Source organism: Oncorhynchus masou, chromosome 32 (assembly GCF_036934945.1).
Source record: "Oncorhynchus masou masou isolate Uvic2021 chromosome 32, UVic_Omas_1.1, whole genome shotgun sequence".
NCBI classification, from domain to species: Eukaryota; Metazoa; Chordata; class Actinopteri; order Salmoniformes; family Salmonidae; genus Oncorhynchus; species Oncorhynchus masou.
Genome location: NC_088243.1, coordinates 63,304,743 through 63,325,297, shown reverse-complemented (window position 1 = coordinate 63,325,297; position 20,555 = coordinate 63,304,743). Strand labels below are relative to the sequence as shown.

At 41.7% G+C, this 20,555-nt stretch overlaps 1 protein-coding gene across 2 annotated transcripts in view; it reads left to right on the top strand.

Annotated features, from left to right (window-relative positions):
* Nucleotides 1–898: 898 nt before the first annotated feature.
* LOC135526439 (phospholipid-transporting ATPase ABCA1-like) overlaps nucleotides 899–20,555 on the top strand; it is a 41,608-nt gene continuing 21,951 nt past the window's right edge. The window contains exons 1-8 of one of the 2 annotated variants that reach the window (XM_064954810.1): nucleotides 899–1,061; nucleotides 2,338–2,398; nucleotides 5,335–5,445; nucleotides 6,815–6,908; nucleotides 9,238–9,379; nucleotides 9,601–9,719; nucleotides 15,967–16,088; nucleotides 18,462–18,659. In XM_064954810.1, the coding sequence (XP_064810882.1) occupies nucleotides 5,380–5,445; nucleotides 6,815–6,908; nucleotides 9,238–9,379; nucleotides 9,601–9,719; nucleotides 15,967–16,088; nucleotides 18,462–18,659 (741 nt within the window). In that variant the 5' untranslated portion in view covers nucleotides 899–1,061; nucleotides 2,338–2,398; nucleotides 5,335–5,379. The remainder of the gene's footprint in view (nucleotides 1,062–2,337; nucleotides 2,399–5,334; nucleotides 5,446–6,814; nucleotides 6,909–9,237; nucleotides 9,380–9,600; nucleotides 9,720–15,966; nucleotides 16,089–18,461; nucleotides 18,660–20,555) is intronic. The other variant, XM_064954809.1, reaches the window with a different exon arrangement.

Here is a 20,555-nt window from a genome sequence, read left to right as displayed (position 1 = left end):
GTTTACATACTGCTTTACTAATCTCATATGTATATACTGTATTCTATTATACTGTATTTTAGTAAATTACACTCTGACATAGCTCTATATAATATTTATATATTGCTTAATTCCATTAGTTTACATTTAGATTTGTGTGTATTGTTGTGAATTGTTTTAGCTACTTCTGCACTGTTAGATACTACTACACTGTTGGAGCTAGGAACACAAGCTTTTCGCTACACCTGCAATAACATCTGCTAAATATGTGTATTTGACCAATACAATTTGATTTGATACATGCAACCTGGAAATGATTGGAAGAAATCAGGGGAAGTATCTAATTAATGGTTGAATCTCATGAAAGGTAAACATGACCAGATTATGTTTTGACAGTAAATTATGGGGTTTAATCTAAATCCATGGAAAAAACATATTCAGCATTAGTGATTGTTCGTTTTCATTCTGAATAATCAGAATGAAAATGCGGTTAAGAGCATTGGGCCAGTGACCGAATAGCCGAGCTGGCTGTCGATGTGCCCTTGAACAAGGCACTTCATTAATCCTAATTGCTCTTGTAATTCTCTCTGGATAAGAGGGTCTGCTAAATGACTAAAATGTCAAACTAAAATGTACAGAATTTGTGGAAAGACGATGGCGTATAGGCCTATAACCCAACTGTTTACCCAAACGAAATGTAGTACGGGAAGGTTATTTACTACTTTAAATACATGTAGGTCTATGGTTTTTATTTCGATTATCATTAGTTCCAGATGTTAAGGAGGTCGGGGAGTGCGAGTAGCCCCGAGTCTACATGGGCTCCACTAGGGGGATTTAATCACGGAACATCTCCATGACCGAGAGTAACCCCTGTAGTTCTCCAAGCGGATGTAGCCAAGGTTCACTCCATATAAAAGCTTTTCTAGATCCAGATGATTCTCCTCCTCTGTGTACAGGTCACACATGCCTGGATAACAAGCCAGGATAAAAAATATTTCAAAAGGAGGTGAAGAAGTGTGGTTTAGTTTAGGAGGAAACACAATTGATGCTGAAAGGGTCTGATTTCGTGCCTTTGGGAAAAGGTATTTCGATTTTCCACTGATTAATTGTCTGTCATTTGATAATTCTCCTCTTTTAATGGTAGTCATATCTGCTAGAAATAAAGCTGAAAATATAACGGAGTTATATGGCAAACTTTTGCTATTTTTCTTTTCAACAACGCATCACTTAGATATTTTGTTTTATAGCAAAAAATGTGTTCGTTGTAGTTTTTGTTGTACTTAATTATAACACGATGTAGACTAGTCTTCCGTCACATTTACAACCACATTATGTATAGTTATGTAACAGTGATTTACTCATTTAGGAAAAGGACTTCATATTAGATTTTTACAAGCATGCGGAGAACACCGCATGGCACGAATCTTCTCACCCATTGTGATAAACTGACTAAAAAAACGATCCTATATTTTCTATTAAATGACATTCTTTGCAGAGTTATCCCTGTACTTGTTCTACAACATTTTGCCACCAAACAAGTTAATAAACAACTTAGAAACAAGTTACTTTGTTTTTAATTTACAGTAAGGGACGTCAATGTGAAGCCCAGCAAAAAAACATGTTATTGAGAAATGTATATTGTCGTATTACCTGCGGGAGTTATCACACAAACAGCCCACCTGGCTCTTGTGAGTACAAAAGACAGGGAGACAATAGCCTAGACTTAGCTTGTCACTTCAAACACTGGTAGAGAAGCTGATAGTAGCGTACGGTAGAGATAGAGGATGCAACATTGTATATTTCCCGTTATGGCGTCTGTGCGAGCATGGGCAACGTCATTGAGGCCATCTCAATTTTAAAGTAGTACATTTTCTTCTTCTACTACTTCTTCGGTAAACAAACTGAAAGGTTACATAGTGCACACTTAAATCACATTTTATTGGTCACATCCACATGGCGAGCAGATGTTATTGTGAGTGTAGTGAAATGCTTCTAGATCAGACAGTGCATCAGGATCTAACAGGTAATATCTAACAAATTCACAACAAAACCTAATACACACAATCTATTAAAGGAATGGGATGAGAATATATAAGTATAAAATATATAGATGAGCAGTAACAGAGCGGCAAAAATGCAAGAGATAGAAAATAATAGATAGTGAAGGATACAGTATATACATGTGAGATGTAAACATTCTTAATTAAAGTGGCATTATTAAAGTGACTCGGGATCCATTTATTAAAATGGCCAATGGTATCAAGTCTGTAGGTAGGCAGCCACCTCTGTGCTGGTGGTGGCTGTATAACAATCTGATGGCCTTGAGATAGAATCTGTTTTTCTATTTCTCTGTCCCAGCTTTGATGTACCTGTACTGGCCCCGCCTTCTGGATGGAAGCAGGGTGAACAGGTGGCTCAGGTGGTTATTGTCCTTGATTATCTTTTTTGCCTTCCTGTGACATCGAGTGTTGTCGGTGTCCTGGGGGGCATGTAGTTTGCCCCCGGTGATGCGTTGTGCAGACCGCACCACCCTTTGGAGAGCCCTGCGGTACCAGGCCGTACCAGGCGGTGATGCAGCCCGACAGGATGCTCTCAATTGTGCACCTGTAAAAGTTAGTGAGTGTTTTTGAGTGACAAGGCAAATTCTTTTCAGCCTCCTAAGGTTGAAGAGGCACTGTAGCTGTAGCGCCTTCTTCACCACACTGTCTGTGTGCGTGGACCATTTCAGTTTGTCGGTGATATCTACACCGAGGAACTTAATACTTTCCACCTTCTCTACTGCTGACCCGTCGACGTGAATAGGGGGGTGCTCCCTTTGCTGTTTCCTGAAGTCCACGATCATCTCTTTTGTTTTGCTGACATTGAGTGAGAGGTTATTTTCCTGACACCACACTTGGAGGGCCCTCACCTCCTGTAGGCTGTCTCGTCGTTGTTGGTAATCAAGCCTACCTCTGTAGTATTGTCTGCAAACTTGATGATTGAGTTGGAGGTGTGCATGGCCATGCAGTCGTGGGTGAACAGGGAGTACAGGAGAGGGCTGAGAGCGCACCCTTGTGGGGCCCCAGTGTTGAGGATCAGCGGAGTGGAGATGTTGTTTCCTACCTTCACCACCTGGGGGCGGCCCGACAGGAAGTCCAGGATCCAGTTACACAGGGCGGGGTCGACACTGCAACCTAGATTGTGTTTGAACAGGTATAAAGACAAGATTGATGATTTACTGCCACCTGCAGTTATGGAATGTTTTCTCACGAGTATAATTCATTGGCTGATCCCTCCTGGTGACCTGGAGGAATTATGCGATCCTTCCTTAACCCATAGGAAGTCTCACCCAGTTGACTTCTTCAAAATGTTGAATGTGGTGCACATGCTAAAACAGGCTTTTGTGCACTAGAGTCCTCTATTTCTGTGGAGCCTACTCACTCATTCACTTATACCCATGCTCCATTTATTGGGTTCATGCTGAGACACTTTAAAAAACAATTATTTTACCTTTATTTAACAAGGCAAGTCAGTTAAGAACACATTTTTATTTTACAACAACAGCCTAGCCTGGCCAAACCCTTCCCTAACTACGCTGGGCCAATTGTGCGGCACCCTATGGGACTCAATCACGACCGGTTGTGATACAGCCCGGGATTGGACCAGGGTCTGTAGTGAGGCCTCTAGCACTGAGATACAGTGCCTTGGACCACTGCGCCACTCAGGAGCCCTAATGCGCCATGGTGGAGGAAAAAACTGTCCAGACTAATCCGTTAAGTTTTTTTATTTTATTTATTCGTTCCCTCAATATAAACATTCATTCAATCTATTTATTAATTAATTCTCTCCGACCGAATAAAATTGTATTTGTCACACATGACCCGAATACAACAGGTGTAGACCTTTTTGTGAAATGCTTACTTATAGGGCCCTTAACCTACAATGTAGTTTGAAAAAAGTAAGTAAGAAATAGGAACGCATTCTCCTTCTGTACCATGATGGTTTCATTCCCACTTAGCCTACAACAATTGCAGCCGAATGTAAGTAAATATATTTAGTTAAATTACATGCTTCAAATGGTGATGATCACGGATCATTCAATAGCTTATTTCCAGTTTCAGTGTTTTCATATGCCTTTTAATCATAAGGACAAATAACCCTTGTGATTTTGTAATTTCAATATCCTGAAAAGCCAGGAGCCTCACTAGCAGTCAAAACTGAATGATGCATGTTTACGATGCAAACAAAATACATTTTGTGCAAACTCCGATTCATGCCACTTGGACAACATAAACAGTTATCCATTTTGCGCGAATCTCATCCCTGTGACCCAGTGTTTTATCCCTCGTCTATGAAGTTAGGGCCATATATGTCCAGTAAAACGTGGTGCAGCCAAACGCCTGGATGTATTTATGTTGTTTACAATTGTGCATGTGAGGAAAGGCATGCTTCGGTGTTAACCGGTGCAATGATGCGCTCTCATCCCTAGGCAGGAATTCTGTCTGGCTCTGCTTCATGATCGTAGATGTTCTAGTTTATACTCCGGGGGAGTTCATTAGCTAGCTACCCTGGCAATTAGCTAATATCCAGGTGAATGTATTGTCATCACAACAAGTTTTACATCAGTTTTAGTTATGAACATGGAGCCAGAGCCGCTTTAAACCATCTATCTACCTGTGCCTGGTTGGCTAAGTTGCTACACAGCTATAGCTAACGAACAAGATGCCTAGCTAGCAGCAGAGTCAGTCAGTCACACATTTCATGGGAAAGGGGTCCAGAGAGAGATGGAACTCCGATTCTGACTGGGGTCATAAGGTCATCTGACCCTTGGGGCATATTCTTGGTCATAACCCCCAAGGTGGTTTATTTAATACTTTACATTTTTCATAAACAAATCTAAATCATGTTTTGTGTTTCTGCATGAATATGGGTCATTTTGACCCAAACCAAAAACATCTCATTCTGCCTAGAGTAATTTGATATATAAGACTTTTATTTGCATCTAGGTTTCCCTGGAGACATAATCATTATCCATACCCCAGAGGGTGGAGGAGGGCCTGTATCAGTGATTCTGACCAGATATAAAGAACATCTGCAAAGATATACACTCCAAATCTGGACCATCAGAACCACACGATTTGTACTGACAGAACCACTAATAACCTGTAAATACGTCCCCTCAACCCATCCTCACTCTCATAAAGTCTGCTTGGGAACTGAGTGGGGACACCATGCAGAATAAGTTCCCATGTGAGGAGGACCTATTGGAGAGATGTTGTCAACTAGACAAATGACCCTTGACCTTGTACCTTTGAGCTGTGTGCTGGCTGGCTGGACTTTTTACCCACAGTCACCACTGCCTGTGTGTCATTTCAGTTTGGAGCTGGAGGGAAGCTTGAGTGGAAGAGGTCCGGAGTAGAGATGTCCATCTCAACTCAGCTGGGCTTGTTGTTGTGGAAGAACTTTACCTACAGGAGAAGGCAAACGGTAAGCAGAACATCTTTAAATCAGATTGTGTGAATTGGTGAAATAGGAATTGGGACTTTTTCCCATGGCTTTGTTTGATGGGACAATTTAAAAGAGGATGTATAATTATGTTCTTCTGTTATAATGTTTACAGTGTATTTCAAACAAATGTATTTACTTTATTATTGTCATATACCAGGTCTACAGTTTTTAAATTCTTTCTTTGTAGCAAATCATACTTTACACAATAGTTCAATAACTGTTTAGTTTCAAAGAGGGGTCATGTCCTGTTCTCCTATTATAAGAGTAAGATCAGCACCGTGATAGGCCCAATACATCACTGGGGGCGATCTCCCTGTCCTCCAGGACATCTACACCAGCCGGTGTCTGAAGAAGGACCGAAAGATTGTCAAGGACTCAAGTCATCCGAGCCACGAACTGTTCACTCTGTTACTGTCTGGAAAGCGCTATCAGAGTATCGGGTCCCGGACCAAAAGGCTTCGAGACAGCTTCTACCACCAGGCCATCAGACTGCTGAAAAGCTTATGCTAGTCGTCTCCCTGGACAGACCTGCACCTTAGAGACTATTTGCACCGGATAAATGATTTGCACTGACAACCCACACATCCAACCCTAACACACAAACACCCATAAACACACACACGCACAAACACCTATACACACACTCACACACACAGTCAACGCTGCTGTTCCAATATATACCATTGATTCCACTACCCACTTTATATTTGTAAATCCAGTCCATTATTACTGTGCATACTACCTCTTCTATTACTTGTTATTTTTAACTTGACTCCTTTCATTGTTATTATTGATTACTGTTCTGCATTGTTGAGGGAACTAACAAGCATTTCACTGTACCTTTTATACCTGCTGTAAACTATGTGAAGAATACATTTGATTTGATTTTTACAATAACTATTGTAAACCATTCCCTTAACTGGAGGGAGATTTTACGGTGTATTAGATGTGAGATGTAGGCTCCTTTATTCAAGTAGTCAAAAAAAAAGTTGTACTGGAAAGTAATATGCGACATGCCCAAAGGGACAGAGCTGTATCTTAGCAGTGTTCGCTTTAATTGCTACTACAGCTTTGTCTCCCACCTGTGCTAGAACCCTGCCTCTAGATGGCTTTACGTGTGCTGGAGTAGCATCTCTCTCCGTCTCCTAATCCAATCAGCATGCACCTGATAACCCTTGAACAGAGATGACTTCTGTTGCTGGATGTGGGTGTGCAACATTGGCTATTTTGAGGGGTTGGTTGTATTGATCGCTTTGCGTCTATTAGGAATGCAGTACTAATAGACGCTGTCTTGTGACAGCTACATCATGCCTGCGTATAACTGGCCTTCTCTTGTTTTCTTCTCTAGCTCCAACTGCTGATTGAGATAGTATGGCCCCTGTTGATCTTCTTCATTTTGATATCAGTGAGACTGAACTACCCTCCGTACGAACAACATGAATGTAAGTATGATGCACCCCCCTCGTCTTTGTTTACACACAGACACTTTTCCACAAGACACTCAACTGAATTCCCCACCCCACACCCCAAATGGCTGTTCAACCACTCCTGTTGTTGTGGCCACGGAGGCATTTGTATTTGGACTCTGTGGATGAACTATGTTGTCGCATGTATACATATTGTACACTGCCAAAGATACAAGCCATTGATGCTACAGTATACAAGCTAGCAATACCATGCACTAGTATGCTACAATGCCATGTGCAGTCATTTATTCTGAAACTGCTACGTGCTGGCCACTCGAGTAAACCCACTATGGAGAAAAAAAGACATACATTTTCACAGTCCAACAGCAGCCTAATCGCGTTGAACTGTTTATGATAGGTCCTTATCGGGTGTGTATGCTGGGTGTTTTATGCGTTAGCTGTTATATGGGGAATATTCTGTCCTGTTAATCAATTTTCTGGTATGGGATGGCAGATATACCCCTGTTAATGGGTTTTTATCTAAAGCCTGACAGAAGATTTCTTCCCACTGGGCATGTATCCCTTTACTTCTCCTGCATGAAGCCTCCGATATGAACATCACAATAGATCTAATACTAATCACTGGAGCTTTTTTTGTCAAAACAAAATGTCTCTTTGATTAGTCAAAACTGTACAAATATAAGTTTGATTGTTTTCTGTTTGATTGGACAGTTTGTTTGTGAGGTGGCTCACGTTGCCTGTGGACATATCAGTGACTTTATGGGGGGGTTAGAGTTTACGATGCCTTTATTACTGCTCTAATCTCATTATCAAGGTTCTATATGTGAAAGCTGATAAAAGTCGCAAGGCCCTCGGAGACTATCTTTGGCACGGGTATGGGAAAAGCTTATATAATGGAAATGCACTTGCTGAACCAAAGCCTGTTTTCCCCGGAATGATACGCTAGAGAATTCTTCAGTTAATTATATCACTGGGGTCAGTTCACAGAACAGGATCAATGAAGCTGCCGGTTACCTTCTCTTTGCTAAAGCAACTATTGTTTCTTTGTATGGGACTTGCAATCTTATTGATCCTACTTTGTGTAATAGCCTACAAACCTGCTTCAGGATACAGTTGTGTAGGACAAAGCATTCGTATAGCTACTAATAACTGTTATCAATGGGATGAACACATCTCCTGAGAAATCTTTGTCTACGTCAGAATATCCGCTTTCTTTCATTCCCGGAAGCCTGCGCTTTGTCCATCTGCCAGAAAGCAGAAGCATTAGGGGTGAATTGCTTTCAGTTCTTCCTAAAGTCTTGGTTAGGCACCAGGCACAGGGATACTTTTGGTGTGAGTCATACAGCACGTGGGTCTGAGCATGTTGTAACTTCTCCTACACCCCATAGGAAAGACATGGTCTTCCTTGCACAGGGCTAACCTATTGCTTTTGTGACCGTGCAATAAGACTCCAAATACCCATTGCTCTTTTTGAAGATTTCAAAGCATTTGAGTTGAATATGGTGCTAGTTTGGAAGATTTCAAATGGTTTCAGATTAATGTGGTGCTAGTTTGAAAACTGCCGAGCTAAATTGCATTTAGGATTCACATTTATCACCCACTAGTTATTTAATTCATAATCTTTATAGGCCGTCGATGACGATCACTCTGAAAGGCAATATGGCTGCCCTGAATCAGCGAAGCAATTGGCTATGTGGTGTTATCTCTTATCTCTGCTCTTCTTAGTAATGGGCCAGTTGGCAGGCCTCAGGTTTACTGATAGCGGGCCTACTTTTTTAACTCATCACACAAATAAAGGCAAGCCTCTCGGGGAGGGAGGGATGGCACCTTAGGAGGGGACAAAGGTTGTACATTGTACTTAGGCAATCACTCCCTCACATTGATAAGGCCTGAGGCCGCAGTGAAGCCTTCAAGATGGGACAAGACGTGGTTACGCTGATGCTAGCTCATCCGCCACCAGCTCGATAAGTTAATCTGAGAACACACATCAGTTAGGTGTCTTTTGCGTAGACAAAAATAGAATTTTGAAACTCTGTTTCAGGTGATGTTCAAAGACCACCTCAAGTAGTTCCGTCGGGTTGATATAGAGGCCATTTAAGTGTCTCAGTATCAGATCCAACGTGACTGGAATTACCCTGTGTTCTCTGCAGTCCATTCTCTGTAGATAGTGTATTGATAGACTAAATATGTCAAAAATGTCCCCCCAAAAGTGTTTTGCTATACAACCAGAGATGTGGTTTTGAATGTGCTATATAAATGATTGAATTTCAAGCACCACAATTTGTGTCTTATGACGACTGTACAGTGACGTTACTGATGGTATCTCTCCCGGTGTCTCGCTCAGGTCATTTCCCCAACAAGGCCATGCCCTCGGCGGGCACCCTGCCCTGGATCCAAGGCATCATCTGCAACGCCAACAACCCCTGCTTCCGCAACCCCACTCCTGGAGAGTCCCCCGGGGTCGTGGGCAACTTCAACGAGTCCATGTGAGTCCCACTACAAGCTGCATCTCTGTATCTGATTTGTTTTTTAAATATAAAAACATGAATACACTTTATTTTATGATTCATCCGCTTCATTGGATTAATAACATCATTGTTTCCAAATAAAGAAATTGGTCACTTTAATGTTTCCTGTAAATATCCTGTTTATAACTTGAATTGAACTGATTCAATTTTATTCTGTGTTAATCTGTGGATGTCTGCAGAATCTCTCGTCTGTTCTCTGATGCCAAGAAGATCCTGCTGTACAGTCAGAATGACCGGAATCTGGATGGCTTTAAAGGCCTCATCCAAGCCCTGAAGACACTACAGGCCAACACCAAAGGTAAGAGTTACCTCTATATAAACCATTGTTCACTGTACACATTACTACATTCACAAGAAACACCAGGGGCCTATTCATTTGAGTGAAATGTTCATGAACTCAAAGCCTAGAATAGACAGTATTTTCACTGAAGCTGAATCAAGACTCATTCCAGGTCTACATAGTACATCTCTGTCTGCCCTGAACTTTACGCCCCGTTGGGCGTGCCCCGGAGAGTTACTGTACGCCCGCGTCTTGGCAGAAAAAAGAGGGTTTACACTAATTCCCTTACGCTGTGCTGACTCACAGCGGGACTCCCCATCCCCTTTTGTCCTGTTCCAACCTGCCTTCTGGATTCTCCTCCTGTGCCTGTGAATGGCTGTGGATGGATAGTTATAATTTTAAAACTGATTTAATATTATACCACTTCAATTTCACACCCAGATTTCTTAATGACATTTTATTTATGAGCACTTAGACAATGCTGTGTTTAGAGTGACAGTGGTGGCGATATGTGAGATGGTTTGAGGCAGTAGATGGCAGAGTCTCTCCCAACTGACAGGTCGTGGCAGGCCATTGGGAAAAGCCAAAAGGGGGATACCTAGTCAATTGTCCAACTGAATGTATTCAACTGAAATGTGTCTTCCGCATTTAACCCAACCCCTCTAAATTTCAAGGCAAATACAGCACTACTGTAATGAATTAGGTATTCGCCATGCCTGTGTATCCACTTTGGCTGATGGTAGAAAATGTCTGCAGAAGTATAATAGGTATATGCTGAGTCCTGGATAATTAGGTATACGCTGAGTCCTGGATAATTAGGTATACGCTGAGTCCTGGATAGTTAGGTATACGCTGAGTCCTGGATAATTAGGTATACGCTGAGCCCTGGATAGTTAGGTATACGCTGAGTCCTGGATAGTTAGGTATACGCTGAGTCCTGGATAATTAGGTATACGCTGAGTCCTGGATAATTAGGTATACGCTGAGTCCTGGATAATTAGGTATACGCTGAGTCCTGGATAATTAGGTATACGCTGAGTTCTGGATTGTTATGTATACTTTATTTTATTTTTATTTATTTTTATTTTACCTTTATTTAACCAGGCAAGTCAGTTAAGAACAAATTCTTATTTTCAATGACGGCCTGGGAACAGTGGGTTAACTGCCTGTTCAGGGGCAGAACGACAGATTTGTACCTTGACAGCTCGGGGGTTTGAACTCGCAACCTTCTGGTTACTAGTCCAACGCTCTAACCACTAGGCCACCCTGCTGAGTCCGGGATAGTTAGTTAATACGTTAAGCCCCGAATTGTAGGTGCCGCACTCCCAAAACACTCAAATGAGCACAACAGATGTTAAAAACATACTCCAGCTATTTTTGAGCTTTTACTTTTGAAAAACAATATCCCATGTATAAATATAGTAATGTACACACACTTAAGGTTTGGTGTGTGTTTTATTTTATGAAAAATTTTAAAAATCCCAATATCCTCATATTCAACTATGATCTTGTCTCATCGCTGCAACTCCCCAACAGGCTCAGGAGAGGCGAAGATAGAGTCATATGTCCTCCGAAACATGACCTGCGCTCCATAACACCCACCCACGTAACCCGGAAGCCAGCCGCACCAATGTGTCGGAGGAAACACTGTTCAACTAACAACCGAAGTCAGTCTTCAGGTGCCCCAAACCCTCCCCTAAACCGGACAGCGCTGGGCCAATTATGCACTGCCCGATGTGACTACCGGTCACGGCCGGTTGTGTGAGAACCTGGGATCGAACCCAGGTTTATAGTGACGCTTCAAGCAGTGCCTTAGACTGCTGTGCCACTCGTGAGGATTTACCATGACTGAGCAGGGGTGCAGCCTTGGACACTACAGGCCCACCCACTGGGAAGCCAGGCCCAGCCAATCAGAATAATTTTGTCCCACAAATGGACTTTATTACAGACAGAAATACTCCTCAGCAAATCGATATCAGCTGCTTGATATGCCATACCTGTCAGGTGGATGGATTATCTTGGCAAAGGAGAAATGCTCATCAGCAGGAATGTAGACAAATTTGTGCACAAAATTTGAGAGAAATAAGCTTTTTGTACATATGGAACATTTCTGGGATTTAAAAAAAAGTTTGATTAAACAATTCAGAGACTTAAACGAATACATCAGATGACAAATATTTAGGAGAGCGAATCAATATACAATCCCGAAATCAACTGTAACTGTCAATAGTAAAACAAAGCTTAAAACGATGTTTGGGTGAACCTGAATCAAGAAAATGAATGGTGAAGTCGCTTCCAATCACAGTAGACGACTACTCCTCACCACGCAATAGAGACCAAAAGAGGAAATGCCCACCCCCCTAGTTGTGCCATGTCATGAGGACACCTGGAGCATCTATTGAAATGTGCCTTTTGTTAAGTAAATCATGTGATATATGAGCTGAAATGTAGACTGGAGTAGGACTTTAATTAAGAAGGTAATCCAGTGATATCTGATTTGAGCCTTTGCGAGTGGCAATAAAGATGAACGGTTATGCTCGGTCTTTCTCTTATGACATGGCTTTCATGATGGTGGCCACCTGTTTTAAAACACTCCCCTTTGATTTTGCTAATCAGTTTGTGCTTCAGTCCGTCCTATTTACTAGTCTAAGCATGATATTGATAAACCAAGCCAGTGTAGTTTGATGGGGCTGGGGGATATTTTAATAGTGACTCATACCAACATGGCTTGGTTTATTGCTATGTTATGTGGAAGTATGAACAGTGATGATGTAACATCCCTTCAGTATTGGTTGTTGATAACGTTCAGGCTCCTGAGTTCACAGTGCATGGACTATATGCCAATGAAGCACTTTTGCAGAGCCACGGGTCTGATCAAGATACGCCTGATAATCCACGTTGATGATATCCGTTAATCAGTCCTTTCTGAAAACCTGTCTGATGAGGCCAGGGGGGTTCTTAGAATCTAGTTGTTAGTTTGTACAGTAAACATTTCTGCTTCTTTGTGCGACTGGGGTCAAGTGGTTAGAATGGAGGATAGATAGTTGAACAGTTTTAACAGAGATCTGAAGCTGAATAAGCAAATTCCACAATAAATCTGATGTCAGCAAGTGTTTGCATGACCAAAGTGGACTCTTTGAAAGGTTCTGCCAGGTATTGTGTGTTTCCCTCTTTTTATGCTACTGGTTGTCATTGAGTTTGTGAACAGAGCTTTGACCGGACTGTGCTCTCCACAAAGCCCTCACTACCACAGCTTTCACATGGACCTCTCCTGTACTCCCTGTTCACCCACGACTGCGTGGCCACGCACGCCTCCAACTCAATCATCAAGTTTGAGGACGACACAACAGTGGTAGGCTTGATTACCAACAATGACGAGACGGCCTACAGGGAGGAGGTGAGGGCCCTCGGAGTGTGGTGTCAGGACAATAACCTCACACTCAACGTCAACAAAACTAAGGAGATGATTGTGGACTTCAGGAAACAGCAGAGGGAACGCCCCCCTATCCACATCGATGGAACAGTAGTGGAGAGGGTAGTAAGTTTTAAGTTCCTCGGCATACACATCACAGACAAACTAAATTGGTCCACTCACACAGACAGCATCGTGAAGAAGGCGCAGTAGCGCCTCTTCAACCTCAGGAGGCTGAAGAAATTCGGCTTGTCACCAAAAACACTCACAAACTTCTACAGATGCACAATCGAGAGCATCCTGGCGGGCTGTATCACCGCCTGGTACGGCAACTGCTCCGCCCACAACCGTAAGGCTCTCCAGAGGGTAGTGAGGTCTGCACAACGTATCACTGGGGGCAAACTACCTGCCCTCCAGGACACCTACACCACCCGATGTTACAGGAAGGCCATAAAGATCATTAAGGACAACACCCACCCGAGCCACTGCCTGTTCACCCCGCTATCATCCAGAAGGCGAGGTCAGTACAGGTGCATCAAAGCTGGGACCGAGAGACTGAAAAACAGCTTCTATCTCAATGCCATCAGACTGTTAAACAGCAACCACTAACATTGAGTGGCTGCTGCCAACACACTGACTCAACTCCAGCCACTTCAATAATTGGGAATTGATGGGAAAGGATGTAAAATATATCACTAGCCACTTTAAACAATGCTACCTAATATAATGTTTACATACCCTACATTATTCATCTCATATGTATACGTATATACTGTACTCTATCATCTACTGCATCCTTATGTAATACATGTATCACTAGCCACTTTAACTATGCCACTTTGTTTACATACTCATCTCATATGTATATACTGTACTCGACACCATCTACTGTATCTTGCCTATGCGGCTCTGCACCATCACTCATTCATATCTTTATGTACATATTCTTTATCCCCTTACACTGTGTATAAGATATTAGTTTTGGAATTGTTAGTTAGATTACTTGTTGGTTATTACTGCATTGTCGGAACTGGAAGCACAAGCATTTCGCTGCACTCGCATTAACATCTGCTAACCATGTGTATGTGACAAATAAAATTTGATTTGATTTGACAAAAGAATCAGATATTTTTCCATGTCATGTTTTTTTAAAATTTGATCTGAATATCATTTATTTTTGGTAGTGACGTCTTACTTTTTGGGTTCACTGTGGACCCATGGCTTAGTTGATTGAATTTGGCACTGTAAATTGTATTTATAATGGTGCCATCTATCTAAAAGAGTAGATAGTTAGGTCTCAATTTCTCAAAACAATGCTTTTGTGGGTTTGCATAATCTTGCATTGACTTTTGAAATTGCTTTGGATCCAGTGTATTTCAGGAAGTCTGATCTTTTTGGTGTTCTCAGAGCACACATTTTACAGCTTGATTCGAATTTGATATGTGGAAAATACCTAGATTGATTAATCTCACAATTAACAAAAGGAGCATGAACAAGACCTAGGGCCACCAATGTTTTGTCAGGCCGTCATGTAAAAACCAAGCCAATGGCTTACTTCCAGAGACAAAAAGGATTTCACAAAGCTGGTCAATACACTGAAGGATTTGTCAAAGTGGATTTGCTGAAAGGTGTCCTTGGGGGGCGTGGTTTATTCTTAATGTACTGTAACCAGTGGACAAATATTGATTCAATTTTCTGTCACTAAATTCTAACGCATGTTCATGGTTCATTGGCGTAAAATTTGTTGCTAATTTGTAACTCCTTTTGACAATCGTTTCTAATGATTTACAGGGGTTCTAGGCAGTAAAACAAAATGGAGTCTGTCAGCTTTTGCAAAGGCTCCAGATTTTCTGAGACCCAATTTGACCCCCACCCCCTCACCTCGTCTGTCTTCAAACGGCCGTCTAGCTAATGTTCCAGGAATCTGCCACCTACTGTCCTTTTGTCCCCCTAACCCCCCACTGCTACCAGTACTAGTGACTGGACTCACTTCCAGCTTTTGTTCTTTGAAAGGGCCCAGGAGTTGAGGGAAGTAGCCAATGAGAGAGGGGGAGGGGCAGTTAGCAGACAATTTGCAGACAGTTTGTGTATGATCCAGTGTTTTTCAGTGTGAATGTGCTAGCGGAGCGTTACTTTGGGGCAATTCCATGGTAACGGAGTAACGCTGAGACTCTAAAATGTATAAATCTATATCAAACACAAGCCATGGATTTAAAAGTTTAACAAACCATACAACTCTATGCACAAGGACAACTTTGAACAATTTACACAGAATATGTTGTGTTGTATGGTTTGTTAAGCTTTGAAAATGTTTTTTGTTTGGCATACATTTTAAAGTGAAAAGCCAGAGACTCAGCGTAATTCCCTGACTGTGGAATTACCCTGTGGTTGAAGGTGTGAAGTGTGTCACTTCCTTCTCCACAGGTCTATGTCAACGGTTGATTATTTTAGATAACATAATGATGGAAATTGTGTATTCTGGCACTTCTTTCCAACCTCTGATATAGACCCAACCTTTTCTGGGATGTTTTATTCATTTCCAAACATTCTTTTGAACTTTAAAAGACAACAGAAAAATGTATCCAAATAATCCTAAACTCCTGCGCCAAGCGTTTTCGAGTTGGTCACCTGAGTAACTAGCAAGCAAGCACATGCTCCATGACAACATTTAATGAGGTTAAAAGCTAATGCAATACCCACGACTATGGAAAATAGTATGATTTGGCAGAAGGAACAACCAACATTTGCTAAATAAGTCTACTAAAATAAGACAATTCCGTACACACACATCTAGTAATGTCAAGGTATAGGAGAGAGCTGGTTTGAACAAGTTGTTGTGTTTGTTTCCCACAGGATTCAAGCTGAAGGATTTCCTCCACAACAATGAGACCCTGTCCACTTTCCTTCTGCGAAACGCTTCCTTCTCGGAACACGCCGTGCGCCAGATCATTGAGGCCGACGTGAACTTGGAAAAGGTAAGAGGAAAAATACCACCTTCCCAAAGATCTATGACATATACATTTGAGTCATTTAGCAGATGCTCTTATTCAGATCAATTTACAGGAGCAATTAGGGCTAGGTACCTTGCTCAACAGATTTTTCACCTATTTGGCTCTGGGATTTGAACCAGCATCCTTTTGGCTACCTGCCACCCCATGAGGAATATTATGAGGCATATTACTAGGATCAGTTCACCACATCCTGGACACCATGAAAAGCAGTGTAGTAGTTCTTCAACATGCCCATGGCCCATTATTTCCCTCCTAGCCTCCCAGCAGATTAGGTCCCATGTTGTCCATTATTTCCCTCCTAGCCTCCCAGCAAATTAGGTCCCATGTTGTCCATTGTTTCCCTCCTAGCCTCCCAGCAGATCAGGTCCCATGTTGTCCATTATTTCCCTCTTAGCCCCTCAGCAGATCATGTCCCATGTTGTCCATTATTTCCCTCCTAGCCTCCCAGCAGATCAGGTCCCATGTTGTCCATTATTTCTCTCCTAGCCTCCCAGCAGATCATGTCCCATGTTGTCCATTATTTCCCTCCTAGCCTCCCAGCAGATCAGGTCCCATGTTGTCCATTATTTCTCTCCTAGCCTCCCAGCAGATTAGGTCCCATGTTGTCCATTATTTCCCTCCTAGCCTCCCAGCAAATTAGGTCCCATGTTGTCCATTATTTCCCTCCTAGCCTCCCAGCAGATCAGGTCCCATGTTGTCCATTATTTCCCTCTTAGCCCCTCAGCAGATCATGTCCCATGTTGTCCATTATTTCCCTCCTAGCCTCCCAGCAGATTAGGTCTGTTGTCCATTATTTCCCTCCTAGCCTCCCAGCAGATCAGGTCCCATGTTGTCCATTATTTCTCTCCTAGCCTCCCAGCAGATTAGGTCCCATGTTGTCCATTATTTCCTCCTAGCCTCCCAGCAAATTAGGTCCCATGTTGTCCATTATTTCCCTCCTAGCCTCCCAGCAGATCAGGTCCCATGTTGTCCATTATTTCCCTCTTAGCCCCTCAGCAGATCATGTCCCATGTTGTCCATTATTTCCCTCCTAGCCTCCCAGCAGATTAGGTCTGTTGTCCATTATTTCCCTCCTAGCCTCCCAGCAGATCAGGTCCCATGTTGTCCATTATTTCTCTCCTAGCCTCCCAGCAGATTAGGTCCCATGTTGTCCATTATTTCCCTCCTAGCCTCCCAGCAAATTAGGTCCCATGTTGTCCATTATTTCCATCCTAGCCTCCCAGCAGATCAGGTCCCATGTTGTCCATTATTTCCCTCTTAGCCCCTCAGCAGATCATGTCCCATGTTGTCCATTATTTCCCTCCTAGCCTCCCAGCAGATTAGGTCTGTTGTCCATTATTTCCCTCCTAGCCTCCCAGCAGATCAGGTCCCATGTTGTCCATTATTTCCCTCCTAGCCTCCCAGCAGATTAGGTCCCATGTTGTCCATTATTTCCCTCCTAGCCTCCCAGCAAATTAGGTCCCATGTTGTCCATTATTTCCCTCCTAGCAAAATTTGAACACTACCAACGAAAGGTCTCATTTACCAATTTCCCCGGGACATAAACAAACGTCGCAAGAGTCTGTATCCTGTGTTAGCTAATCCAAGTTTATCATTTTGAAAGGCTAATTGATCATGAAAAATACTTTTGCAATTATGTTAGCACATATGAAAACTATTGTGCTTATTAAAGAAGCAATAAAACTGGCCTTTAGATTAGTTGAGTATCTGGAGCATCAGCATTTGTGGGTTTGATTACAGGATCAAAATGTCCAGAAACAAAGAACTTTCATCTGAAACTCGTCAGTCTATTCGTCAGTCAGTACTAGCGAAATGCATAGCACTCAGAATTAAAGAGGTTTTACCAGTATTGCTCATCCTGATCAGAGGTTTTTTACATGGATGCTACATTGGAGATAATATACGACAACTATTAGAAATAACAGAACAACATGAAACATCTAAAAAGCCAGGCCTGGTATTTATAACGTATTAGCGTATTATAACGTGTCCTTTGATAAAGTAAGATTGGATTTTACTTATAATTGCCTGGATTTTTTTAAATGTCGGTAATTCTCTTTTAAAATGAGTAAAAGTAATATATAGCAACCCCATTTGTAAAATAGTAAATAGCGGCTACATCACAGAGTTTTGAATTGTCAAGAGGCGTTAAACAAGTGTGTCCCCTGTCACCATGTCTACTCGTTATGAAATGCTAGCTATTAATGTGATGAAGCAGGGATACCCCTCTGGACTAGTAATGTAACCTGGGGAATGTTCAATACTAGACGTTCTTCTCGACTCTGAAGAAATACTGGGTCATTGCTACATTACACACTGACCTTTCTCCATCTCCAGGTGCTGGTCAAAGGCTTCGGTGTCCACCTGAGGGACTTGTGCAGCAGCAACGGCACCAGAGTAGAGGACTTTGTGACCATCACAGACAGCAAGGTGTCCAGTCTGGTCCAGAAGATGCTCTGTGTGTCCCCAGGCTCCTGGCTCAACCAGGCAGAAAGCCACTTCCTCCACAACCTGGACTTCCTCAAACCCATACGGGTAAGAACAATGGGCACTAGGGGCATTATCGTTTTTCTCCATTAAAAGACCAAATCCAGGTGACTTAATCACTGACATGCACAGTGTCGAGAAACACAGTGTAGGGGGAAAGCAGAAGATCAGAAAGAAAGTGATAAGTGTAGATGGAGGCATGTTGTTGCTTGTCCCTGTCGACCTACCTCTAGTTGTAGCCTGGTGATACGTTTCAAAACTAACTGCCATCAAAGATAGGATTTTGGCCCCTCAATCTTAAAATGGTTGTCATTTATTAGTATCACTTCTCTCTGAATCCTAGTTTTATAAAGGTCACTTCCAATTCCACACCTTAGACCCAGTGTCAGGCAATTCTATCATTAACATCCTTGCAATATGGTCATTTTGCCCAGAGATTAGATCATGAATTGAATTCAAAAAGGCAGAAATTGCACGTTCAACGGCATATTTTGTAACGTTTATAGATGGAAAACAAGGTTCCTAGAAACCAGACAAAGAAGTTAGTGTGATTTCTATCTATAAAAGTGCTGCTGATTATATCACCTTGTCAGTCAGGTACAGTTTGACTGCCCAAACATTGAGGAGTCAAGGGCAACATGTTCTTCTCTGACCCCTGTCCCCATTCTGACATGCCACCAAGGGTCAGTTTCCTTATTCTGATTATAGTTTTATACAAGAAACAGTGTGTTTGTGTCCCTCTTTTGGTTCTTCTTTTTGTAGCCTTTAGGGAACAATACATGTTAAACAAGACCTTAGGGTATATAGGGTGCTATTAAATCGAAATCGAAACATTGTGTTTTTATTGTCTCACTCTGGAAAGTTGCAGTGAAATGTGTTGTTTTACAGAGTCAGCCATAGTAGTTTGGCGCCCCTGGAGCAAATTAGGGTTAAGTGCCTTGCTCAAGGGCACATTGACAGATTTTTCACCTTGCCGGCTTGGGTATTGAAACCAGCAACCAGTAATTGACTGTTAATTAACATAAACACGTTTAGCATCTCCTTGCTTCCACGCATAGCCGATAAGCCACTGATGCAGACCTTTGAAACATCTACATTTTAAGAAGTTAAATAAATATATTTAATATAGGCTACATTATCACAATAAATCCATTATTTATTTTAGACAGGTCTAAAACAATATATATGATGGAAATGTAGTCTATTTCAGAAGAAAAGAAAAGCATATTCTGAATTGTTCTTATGTTAGGCCTTGATCTGGCTATGCCGTATGGCTGTGGGCTACACTAGTTCATTTAACAGACAAGATTTGCTTAGAATTCCGTGGCATTATTTAATTTAATTTTATAATATGAAGTGTACAATTGAACATAACTGAATAAAATAGAAAGGATATTTTCCCCAAACGGTCCTCCTATATGCTTAATTTAGAGTTATTTATGCAACTTTAGTTGTGAAACAAACGTTAGACTAAATGTTTTGAGGATAAATTTTTAATATGCAAGCATAGGCAGCTAAGCTTTTCCTAAAGTAAACTGAATTAAATTAACACAATTACATAGTCTAATTAGTCTACTACTGTCTCTACTCTCCTATATGCTTAATTTAGAGTTATTTATGCAACTTTAGTTGTGAAACAAACGTTAGACTAAATGTTTTGAGGATACATTTTTAATATACAAGCATAGGCAGCTAAGCTTTTCCTAAAGTAAACTGAATTAAATTAACACAATTATATAGTCTAATTAGCCTACTGTTGTCTCTACAGAAATAAATGCAATTATACAACATAGGCTACTAAAGCATGATTTGGCCAGAGGATCATGTAGCTTGTGGAAAGGCACATTTTGGGCAGATTATTGTTGAGTTGCGACTTCTGTGGAAGGTAGAGAGGCCAAGCCAGGCATATCGCAAATATTTCAAAATACAAACGCAGGAATACAT